We start from the raw sequence: 12,267 nt of genomic DNA on the forward strand, positions 1-12,267 counted from the left end.
TCAATTCATAAACGTACTTTTTTGCCCTGTTTCTCACACAATACTATCTTATGACATTAAAATACTTTTACTATAGTGCATGACTTGTACGGTGATACATTTTAATGTTAATAATAATAATTTCAATTTATATAGTGCTTTTTATTGCAAAGCAATCTCAAGGCACTTTATTTTTGCATTACATAACCGACTACATTTACAAGTTTGTTCGAATGTGATCCAATTGCACGGTAGCTCAACTGACGGAGCGTTGCACTGGCGATGCAAAGGACCAGGGTACGTGTCCTGAAGAGCACGAGTCAACACATGAGCCTAAAGTGTCATAGAAGCACCAAAAATGCCATGGTTGCTTAAGCAACTGCGTTTTTTTAATCTCACATTTGCTTTTATTACAATATTGGTTAGGTTTAGGTTTAAGGTTTAATGTAGGGAGGTTGGTTTTGTTTAAAACTCCCTCTATGGGATCTCTCTGCCTGCAATTCAACATTAATGAGTGAGTAGATTTGATCCAGAATACAGCTATAGACAAAGTTCTGGCAATGTACACCTTTGTTAGTGTATCAACTAAACATTTCTTCCCCTCTCTTCCTGTTTCTCTTAAATTCTTTAACAGAGTCGCATGGCGGAGAGCCTTCGTTTGTTCGATTCCATCTGCAACAACAACTGGTTCACCAATACCTCACTCATCCTCTTCCTTAACAAGAAAGACCTGCTGGCCGAGAAGATCAAACGTATTCCGTTGACGGTCTGTTTTGCCGACTACAAAGGCCAGAACACCTATGAAGAAGCGGCCGTCTATGTGCAGCGACAGTTTGAGGACCTCAACCGCAACAAGGAGACCAAGGAAATCTACTCGCACTTCACTTGTGCCACTGACACCAGCAACATCCAGTTTGTGTTCGATGCTGTGACAGACGTGATCATCCAAAACAATCTCAAGTACATTGGATTGTGCTAGGACAAGGGGACGGGAAGTGGACGGGGGGTGGGGTGCAGGCACGGCAAACGATAACCCTTCGTGAATGACAACACCTGCCTGTCGATCTGTCTGGGTTCCCTTACAAATGCTTGTCAAAACCAGAAACTGAGATGAGGCCCAGAGGAAAGGGCTACATGCTGCCATCCTGCTAGATTTATCAATGTCCAACTAAAGGAATAGTCCACCCAAATATGAAAATTTATTTTGGTGTTCCATGGAAGAAAGAAAGATGTGCTGGTAATGAAATGATGACAGAACTTACATTTTTGGGTGAACTATCCCTTAAAAGGTCAAGGCAGATTTTACAAGGTTAGTATAAATGTGTTTGCACTGGACATATGAGTATGTAGACACACACACACTCTGTTGTTCACACACACAACAGACTTTGGGATCAGCTGTCAAGCACCTGTTTGACATGGAAACACTGGAAACATCTTTCCGTTCCTCTCTTGAGAAACGGCAGGAATTCCGTACCATCCATTTGGTTTTGTCTTTCTTTTTAGGGACTTTGATTTGCCTGATTCAAGTATTCCTGTTTTCTTCTATTTTTGTGTATTTTTCATACTAAATTGTTTTAGATCTTCAAACATGATAAAACAAAGGCAACCTGAGTAAAGAAAAAAAATACAGTTTTAAAATATATATATTTTTTTTATGAAGCAAAAAATTATCCAACATCTATATCACCCATTTGAAAAACTTACTGCCCCCTTAAACTTAATAGCTGGTTGTGCCACCTTTAGCAGAACAACTGCAACCAAACGCTTCTGATAACTGGAGATAAGTCTTTCACAACACTGCGGTGAAATTTTGGCTCACTCTTTTTTGCATAACTACTTTAGTTCAGCCACATTTGAGGGTTTTCGAGCATGAACTGCCCTTTTATGGTCCTGCCACTTGAACACAATCGGGTTCAAGTCAGGACTTTGACTAGGCCACTCCAAAACTTTAATTTAGCTTCTTTTAAGCCATTCAGAGGTGGACTTACTTCTATACTTTGGATCATTGTCTTGCTGCATAATCCAGTTGCGCTTGAACCTCAACTCACAGACTGATGACCGGACGTTCTCCTTTAGGATTTTCTGGTAGAGAGCAGAAATCATGTTTCAATTAGTGCCCTGGCCCTGAAACAGCAAAGCATCCCCTCACCATCACATTACCACCACCATGCTTGACTGTAGGTATGATATTCTTTTTGGGGAATTCTGTAAATAGTTCCACTTTTGACTCCTCAGTCCACAGAACATTCTCCCAAAAGGTTTGAGGAACATCAAGGTGAGTTTTGGCAAAATTCAGATGAGCCTTAATGTTCTTCTGGGTTAGCAGTGGTTTTCGCCTTGCCACTCTTCCATGGATGCCATTTTTGCCCAGTGTCTTTCTGAAAGTGGAGTCATGAACAGTGACATTTATTGATGTGAGGGAGACCTGCAGTTCCTTGGATGTTGCCCTTGTTTTTTTTGTAACTTCCTGGATGTGTCGTCGCTGTGCTCTTGGAGGAATTTTGGAAGGTCGGCCACTTCTGGGAAGGTTCACTACTGTGCCAAGTGTTCTCCATTTGGAGATAATGGCTCTCACTGTGGTTCTTTTGAGTCCCAGAGCCTTTGAAATAGCTTTGTAACCCTTCCCAGACTGATGTATTTCAGTCACCTTTTTCCTCATCATTTCTGGAAATTCTTTCGACCTTGGCATAGTGTGCTACTGGGTGAGACCTTTTAGCCAACTTCATACTGCTGAAAAAGTTCTATTTAGGTGTTGATTTGATTGAACAGGGTTTGCAGTAATCAGGTCTGGGCGTGTCTAGTCCAGCTGAACCCCATTATGAATGCAGTTTCATAGATTTGTGGATTTAGTAACTAAGGGGGCAAATATTTTTTTCACACAGGCCCTGTTGGTATTGGATAACTTTTTTATTTCATTAAATAATATTATCATTTAAAAACTGTATTTGTGTTTACTCAGATTGCCTTTGTTTTATGTTAGATTTTGTTTGAATTTATGAAACAATTTAGTATGACATATAGGCTACACAAAAACAGAAGAAATATGCATGGGGAAAATACTTTTTCACAGCACTGTATGCTGCTTTTGGTGAGGATATATAGAGTTTATATGAAAATATGCTCATATATAAGAGGTTACAAGTATCCTGGGAATCTGAGAAAAATAAAATAAACTGATGTCATTTGGTTCTGCTCCAAAGGTGAAAACTGCCTCTGTGTGATGTTGGAGTCAAATGGCTTTTTACACAAGTTCACACTGTCGATTATTTTTGGCTGTCTGACCCCAAGGAAGCTATCTATTTTCTTGTTTCTTTTTGTTCTGTTTTCCTGTTGTCTAAAATAGGATGTAATCCATAGTTTTTAGAGCAGATGTCCTTCTTTCCATGAGAGTGTCACACTGAAGTGAGCGTAAGTGTTTCATAATGATCATTCCAGATTCAACGAAGAATAAACAGTGCCAATATAATTGTAAATTAAAAAAAGGCCCATCAATCATGTTACTTCTTCGGTTTTTATGGACCAAAAAAGTATATATATATATTTAAACATTAAAATATGCATGATTTTGTTACTTTGGGATTTTGATAAATTATAGTTTGATTTGCTTTCATATATTTTTAGTTTTACTAACATGCTCCAAAAATATATATCAAAGTCAAACACTGTGTATGATTGTACATTTGTTTCCTGAGAGTTATTTATTGAAAAGAGTTTTATGAGTGGAAAGAATAATCTACATCCAGCGCAACCTAAACGCGGCATGAAAACATTAAAAGAGGATTTACACTCCAAAATTTGTCTGCAAAAGAAAAAAAGAGAGGGTGGGGTAGGGGAGAAAGGAGCAAAATGTGTGTGGACGCTGTCCGCTGTATGTGTAAATACTATGTAAAGTACACTTTGTGAGACAATGGGGGTAAAGATCACTTTTTATGATTGACTGAATAAGGGGGTCCATCCTTCTCCAGTCCTCCTCCTATTCAGCTATGAAGATGAACAACAAACCCAAATAAGGGCTTCATGATTGATTTTACAGGATGTCCACCAAAAAAAAAAAAAAAAAGGGGAACAAGAAAAAGAGAGAAACAAATAAACAAATAATTAAGTAAAAAAGAACAATAATAGTGAATAAAAAGAATTATGCAAATGTTTCTTGTGCTGCAGGTTTGTTTTCTTGTGTGTGGGGTGAGGCTTCATAGTTCTTAATAATCAAAGTTACACTCAATTGCTTGTGTTTGACAATTTTTCCACGGACAGAAACATTTAAAAACATTTAGCATTTTATAGGACACCATCAATCAGTTAAAAATGTAATATTTTACATTGATAAAAACCAGGGCTGGTATTTGTAATTGATTCATTTGGGAATTCAACCCCAATTCCGAAAACGTTGAGACAGTATGGAAAATGCTAAATGCTAATACAAGTCTGTCTTGTATCCCAGCTTAATGTGCACTGACAATGATAATTAAGCCATTTGTAGGTTTATTTCACCTTTAAGTGTAACACTTCTGTGGTGCTATTAAAACATTCTGGCACAGCGACCATCGGCTCAACCAATGGAGTTTGGGGCAGGACTATCTATTTTTCAGTTTGAAAACAGTGATTATTTTCATGATTCTGTTTGGTAAAGCAAATGCGCAGAAATTGCACATTTTAGCTCGAAATACTTTTAACACCAGGCTTATAAAAACAGCGTACTGTTTTCACTGGAAGAAATCAGCCTTGATATTATTTGCTGCCAATATCAGTTGCTAATGTTGGATCACATCAGTATGGCCACCCATATATCATGCATCCCTCATTATAAATGAATAAAAGTATCTAAAGCATTTTCGGCCTCATCAAATGTTTACAGAAATAATTATTAGACTGCAGACTGAAACTAATTCTGAGTGACCATCTAGGACCATCTAGGAAGTTCTTAAATGTCTTCTCAGTCTTTCTCAAGCCAGTCCACTCTGGAAACTCAATGCTGCTCTTTATTTATGGTACCACTGATATTATACACCACTGGCAATCAACAAGCTTAAATGTGCAATTAAATTATTCTTTCATTGATTTATGTCTGCAAAAAGTTTGTGTAGTTAATGATCTGAGTGAGAGGTGGACAGAACTCCTTGAAGGAGAGAGAGAAAGAGTTCTTAGTTGAGATGACTGGAATGGTCATGCAGTGTTGGGTAATGTTACTTTTAAAAATAACTTGTTATAATATTGCGTTACTCCTTAAAAAGTAACTTACAGTTGAAGTCAGAAGTTTACATGCACCTTAGCCAAATACATTAAACTCAGTTTTTCACAATTCCTGACATTTAATTGAAGAACAAATTCCCTGTCTTTGGTCAGTTAGGATCACTACTTTATTTTAAGAATGTGAAATGCCAGAATAATAGTAGAGAGAATTATTTATTTTCAGTTTTTATTTCTTTCATCACATTCCCAGTGGGTCAGAAGTTTACATACACTTTGTTAGTATTTGGTAGCATTGCCTTTATATTGTTTAACTTGGGTCAAACATTTTGGCTAGACTTCCACAAGCTTCTCACAATAAGTTGCTGGAATTTTGGCCCATTCCTCCAGACAGAACTGGTGTAACTGATCAGGTTTGTAGTCCTCCTTGCTTGCACACGCTTTTTAGTTCTGCCCACAAAATTTCTATTGAATATTTCAATAGAAACCAAAATTTCAAAAAAACGGTTGTTTCATGAATCAAACTACTTGTTTATTATTTTCTCTGCATATACAATTGATGTGGAATGTTGCTCAGAGCCACTGATCCAGAGTCAGCTTTTCTCATCCCATTCTCCCAGTTACAGGGAGCTGTAACATGGAGCTGTTCGGCTGCATAAGTCAGTGAATTGAGCAAGTATTTTACCCTGTGTATCATGTCATGTCGAGTGGAAGACTAGTTTTATAATGCCTCAGCCTAAATGCATTTACTGATTTGTGCAGTGTGTATTAACACACGAATCAATCGCGTTTCACTCAACCTCATATTACCCTAAAACACGAAATGCGCATGCGCGTTAGCGAGTTGATTGACAGGCGATGTCTGTATCTAAAAGGTGATTGGCACTTTTACCTGCAAGTTGGGACTTCCTTTCTACATCCATTTGACCATTGGGTGCTAGAGCTGCTTGGTCGGGCATTCCAATTTCTCCCATTCATTTAAATAGTTGTGACTCATCTCTATCTGCTAAATAGTGTCTGGCCTCACACTCTGTAGAACTCAAATCAAAATCAAATAACTTTATTGTCACTCAACCATATACACAAGTGCAACAGTGGGTGAAAGTCTTGGGTGCAGTTCCGAGCAACCTTGAACAACGGCCATCGTGCACTACGTCTCCTTCCCGAAGTTTGCACACTTTTACTCCTGATTTCTCGCAATAGAGGGACAGCAGAGGTGTACAAAAGCAACACGTTACTTTATTTAAAAAGTAACTCCGATATTATGGTCTAAAATAAAAAATATTGTGTTGCTTTACTCGTTATTCGAAAAAAGTAATCTGATTACGTAATGCATGTTACTTTTATTATGTTACCCCCAACACTGCGCATAATAAACCAATTAGTGGCCAAACCATGTATGACCCCTTAATGTTGCAGTTAGTAACACAGTCCATTGTTTATCAAGACACTAATGCTTGAGCACTGAGCAAAACAGCTTACAGAACTGAAATTAATTTAAGAACAATCTATCTATCTATCTATCTATCTATCTGTCTGTCTATTTACCTATCTGTCTATCTATCTATCTGAATGGCTCTTTGAGAATAGGCACTAGCATACAAAGCTGTCATCTCAACAACTTGATTCTTTTGTTTTAGGTACTTAAAAAGAAGAGTATAAAAAGTTGCTAAAAACAATCTTAAAGGGATATTTCACTCAAAAATGATAAATCATGGGAGATTTTCTCACCCTCCTGGCATCTCAGATGTGTATGACTTTCTTTCTTCTGCAGAACACAAATGAAGATTGTTAGAAGAATATTTCAGCTCTGTAGGTCCATACAATGCAAGTGAATGGGTGCCAACATTTTGAAAATCCACATAAGGGGAGAATAAAATAACTCCAGTAGTTAAATCCATGTGTTCAGAAACTATATAATAAGTGTGGGTTAGAAACAGATCAATATTTAAGTCATTCTTTTTATATCATAAATCTCCCCCCTGCCCAGTAGTTGGTGATATGCACGAATCATGTGAAACACCAAAAACAAAAGGAAAAAGGACTTAAATATTGATCTGTTTCTCACCCACACCTATCATATCGCTTCAGAAAATATGAATTTAACATCATCTGAAGTACTTTTATTCTCCCTTTATGTGAATTTTGGAGCTTAAACATTTTGGCTCCCATTCACTTGCATTGTATGGACCTACAGAGCTGAGATTTTCTTCTAAATAGAATACATTCTGTGTACAGCAGATGAAAGAAAGTCATACATATATGGCATGGCATGAGGGTGAGTAAATGATAAGATAATTTTCATTTTTGGGTGAACTAACCCTTTAAGTTAAACTGCATTGCCTTTTTAAAGGTAATAGAAGACATTGAAATATGAAGAAATTGCCCTGTGAGAATGGTGGAAATATTCTGCAGTGTTCAACACTTAGTTTTACTGGGTATGAATCACATGCACAGTCTCTCACCATTGTAGGTGTTAATGAGATATAGGGTAAGGTTTCATGTAATTGCTGATGAAACTTTGGAAATTAGAGAAAGGCAGAAGACATGGGTGTAGTCACATGCTCATGATGTTGTAAAATTTCAACCAGGACGAATGACTCAAATAGAGAGAGAGATTGGATTCAGTGTCTAATGGATTTTGAGTTCTGGAGACTCTGGGTGCTGCAATCGCTGTTGGTTTTTGGATCATAAGTAAGGTAAAAAGACCAAAGTTAGACTGCAGATTTTTAAAATTGGACATTTGTCATGAAATACAGAACTGAAAACAGTAGATGAATGCTACAGCAGAGAAGGAGGTCCGGCCAAAGGATGACCTTGTGACTGCCATGAGCAACAGGGAAGGAAACACAGCAACAGAGATTAGGAAAGCACACATGTACACAATTTAATCTCATTCTTGAGAAGTTTCAAGCTGAAAAGTCTCCACGACATATTGGATTCAGCATCCAAATCATTTACAGGGATGAAAGTTGCCTCTCACTCTGATGTAAGGGATTTGTTTGGGTGAATCTCATAAAAACATGTCCAGGTCACATTTCAGACCAAAATCAAAAGATAAATTTTTTTCTTGTATAAAGAAAATTAAGTCTATTTTGTGAACATTAGGATTTTATTGCATTATTCTCATGACCAGTGTTGGGTGTGATCTGACTGCAGTGTTACGACCCAAATTTTGGATCAACATAAGAAGCTGTCAAAAGTGATGATAGACAGGTAAAAAAGGTGAGCTTTTTGGGGGGGGGCAACAGTAGATATAAACATACTTCGCTTAACAAGGGCAGGTGAGCGGACTAACCTAAACTATCAATTAACTAAAAAGTTAAGAAAGCTTACTAACTCCTGATACAAAGAACAAACACTTTAGTTACTGTAATGTAACACACAAAAAGCAGTGTTACACATTACATCTTAAATTATTTCAGTTACATTTACTATACAGTACATTACAAAAATTTCTAGAATATTATTTATGAAGAATTTAAAACATGAATTATGTTTATAAGTAGGTCTTTTTGCATTTCTCTGACAGCTTAATAATCACTAACGTGTCATTGTAAGGGAAAAATGTGGTGCTGAATGTCTGGCTATGGCTTAAGCATGACAATGAACAAAGAGGGAATTATTTTGAATTTGTGAGCAGAAAAACAAAAACTTTTCTGTCAACTTAAAAGTAAAAGTAACTTGGGGGCCTGGGTAGCTCAGTTAGTATTGATGCTGACTACCACCCCTGGAGTCACAAGTTCAAATCCAGGGTGTGCTGAGTGACTCCAGCCAGGTCTCCTAAGCAACCAAATTGACCCGGTTGCTAGGGAGGGTAGAGTCACATGGGGTAACATCCTCGTGGTCGTGATTAGTGGTTCTCACTCAATAGGGCGCGTGATAAGTTGTGCGTGGACCACGGAGAGTAGCATGAGCCTCCACATGCTGTGAGCCTCCGCAGTGTCATGCACAACGAGCCACATGATAAGATGTACGGATTGACTGTCTCAGAAGTGGAGGCAACTGAGACTTGTCCTCTGCCACCCGGATTGAGGTGAGTATCTGCACCACCACGAGGACCTACTAAGTAGTGGGAATTGGACATTCCAAATTGTGAAATATGATCATGTTATAGACATGTTTCATGACATTCACCCATTTATCATAAATGTATCACCTGTTTTAGCAAAAAGAAAGGCATTACAACAAATACTACCATGATGTGTAAATGCTTTATTTCAATAAAATGTCATTATTTGTTTTATATTACGGTACTGAGAACGGTCTTAAAATATGCTTTATTTTCTTTCTGCAAAATGACTTTTTTTCTTTTTCCGTTCTTAATTTCAAATGTCTGTGAAAAAATCTTGGGTTGCAAATGTAGCTCACTATCATTAATAACGTAATCACAAATGCAGTGATGTGTATGATTACTTTATTCATGCTAGTGATGTACAAATATGTTCTCACATTTGTGTTTTAAAAGGGCAAGAGGGAAAACTTGACAACTTACTGTATGTCTCCCATCAGCCATGATGCATTTAAACGTACGCAAAGAGTTTTGTGAATATTTTAAAGAGAAAAGATTCTTTACAGCATTTACCCTGCCAAATACTGTAACTATTATACCACTATTTTAGTTGGCATAAGTGTATTCAGTTCCATAAACAAGTCAGATTAGTGTGCAGCCTGCATTCTCATTAAATTTCAATTACAAAAGAGCAGGTCAACTGTAAGTTCATTGAACTTCACTGCACTTTATGGAGAGAAGGGTAAGCACTGAAAATTATGCTAGCATCAAATGAACAAAAATGATTTTTGAATGTACATTATGATGCATATCGCAGCCTACTGTAGGTAGAAATGAATCGATACTTCCAGACTCCCCTAGTGAAAAAAAAAATTATATACTTAATCACACTTTATTCGTGGGTGCTTCAGTATACTAAAGTGTATTGCTGGCAGGCTACAAATTGGTATACTTAAAGTCTGCTCAATTGGAACAACTAATTTTGTACTTAATGCACTTTAGTTTGCCGAATGCAGTGCTGTGGTGCAACTAAAGATGTGTTGGTTGTGCTAAAAAGAACTATTTCAAGTATACTTTAGTACACTTTAAATATCTACCATTGTATTTAATTTTTTAAACACACAGAGTTGACTCAGTGTAAGCTTATAATGTATTTTGGTGACATTACAGTTGCAACTCCATTACAGTGTAAGAGTACTGGATATACTCTTATACTGTTATACTGATAATATACTGCTGGCCCATGCCACAACTGAATTTCAACTGGCATTAATATACTGTATGTACTTCTGGAGCATGTATTAAAAGAATTACAGCATGGGTACTACTGGGAAGAAAGTTGGGGGACCAAGCACGTGTACCACTAATTTACACAGGATCACAGCTGTCTCAAAGCAACACTAATCTACATAAAGAGGAGGAACCCATACACAAGATCCCGCAGTTGAACCAATTCAGTGTTCCAGTAGTATCATCATTGATGGCTTAACAGACAGCATTTCATTTTGTTGAAAAAAAAAAAAAAAAAAAAACCTTTTTAGTGTGCATTTGAAGAAAGCATGAAATAAGTACAATTACATGGTACTTTTAATTAGTACACAGATATGTTAATGTATTTGTAGTATACTTATCATGAAATAAATATGTTTTAAATACATTTTGGTATATTACTTTTTCACTAGGGTCATACTGCCAGACTGTCCATCATTATTGATCTTTGTGAAATGGAATAACACCACAGGCCAGACTGAACTATTCAACTTAGTCACATTTAACTTTAATGTCCATTAAAATTATTTTATTTGCAGGGTAGTTATTATAAGCCAAACATCTGCCCTAATGACATTGACCTATCTCTGAGGCACATCTAGATTTATTTTGTTTATGTAGTGTGACATTTCAATCTTCATGCGTCTTTTATGCCATGTGAAAAGAAATGATAAACTATAGAAATGTGTTTCTAATGGATATCTCTTCAAGTGTATCAAATAAACATAATCTGAGGCACCATGCATGAATGAAGAGCGCAATCTAACTTGCTTGGCATGACACAGCACTATCACACAACAAAGCTGTTGAAGAGGATCTGCTGCTGCTCTGTGTTCATTCAGAGAATTGCGCTACTTCAAGGTGAATACAGTCTAATTTTGAATGCATGACATGTTTTGGACAAGAACAGTCATTAAACCAATAGACCTTTTTCATACTCCCGGTTTTGGTACGCGGAAGTAAACGTTTGCCGGGTAAACTTTGACAGCGGTAAATGAGAGATCACAGCAAATATTATTTTTACTTACCCATTTGCTCCAAGACCAAAATAAAAAATCCACTATTACATTTGGATTACTTTGCAGAAGATGGAAAAAAATAGAATGCGGTGGATTAAGAAAATGCCAATTTACTGTCAATCTCTCTCAGCAGCTGTCATAGAAACCCCCTCACAGCTGTGGTAATTAGTTTTTAAAACGAATTCTAATTCCAGAGTAATATAACACAAAGCATAATGTTATAAACTTACACTCAATATTTTAAAAATGTATAATATATATATATATATATATATATATATATATATATATATATATATATATATATATATAAAAAATAAAAATAAAATAATATAAAAAACTGCGATTTACGCTGATAAATATGGCGGAACCGCGTCATCACATTCTGTTTGCATTGTGTGTTGGAAGATGTGAATGGCGAAATTTTCACTTAAAATATGCATTATAGTCCAGGGTTCATGTATGGAAATAAATAAGGTACTAGATTATTTTTTATATTTCATAATTCAGTAAAACAACAACAAGTTGTTAAAATAAAGTTAATAATAATTATAATAATTATATATATATATATATATATATATATATATATATATATATATATATATATATATATTACATACAGTTTTGGGGAGGATATGGATATGTACCAAAAAATAACATTATCATACAATAATATTTACAATATTTGTTGTTATTGTTTGATAACTTGTTTTTTATGGTACCAAACATCCTCTCTAAAATTATTTGAATGTACACAATAAAAAATAAAAATAAAAAAATAAAAATAAAAAAAAT

The 12,267-nt window shown here is 36.1% G+C and overlaps 1 protein-coding gene across 3 annotated transcripts in view; it reads left to right on the forward strand.

Annotated features, from left to right (window-relative positions):
- Positions 1 to 4,138, forward strand: part of LOC127432767 (guanine nucleotide-binding protein G(z) subunit alpha-like) — a 65,631-nt gene extending 61,493 nt beyond the window's left edge. For all 3 annotated transcript variants that reach the window (XM_051684178.1, XM_051684177.1, XM_051684179.1), the window contains one exon: positions 614 to 4,138. In XM_051684178.1, the coding sequence (XP_051540138.1) occupies positions 614 to 958 (345 nt within the window). In that variant the 3' untranslated portion in view covers positions 959 to 4,138. The remainder of the gene's footprint in view (positions 1 to 613) is intronic.
- The last annotated feature ends 8,129 nt before the right edge of the window (positions 4,139 to 12,267 follow it).

This window comes from Myxocyprinus asiaticus, chromosome 42, assembly GCF_019703515.2.
Source record: "Myxocyprinus asiaticus isolate MX2 ecotype Aquarium Trade chromosome 42, UBuf_Myxa_2, whole genome shotgun sequence".
NCBI lineage: Eukaryota > Metazoa > Chordata > Actinopteri > Cypriniformes > Catostomidae > Myxocyprinus > Myxocyprinus asiaticus.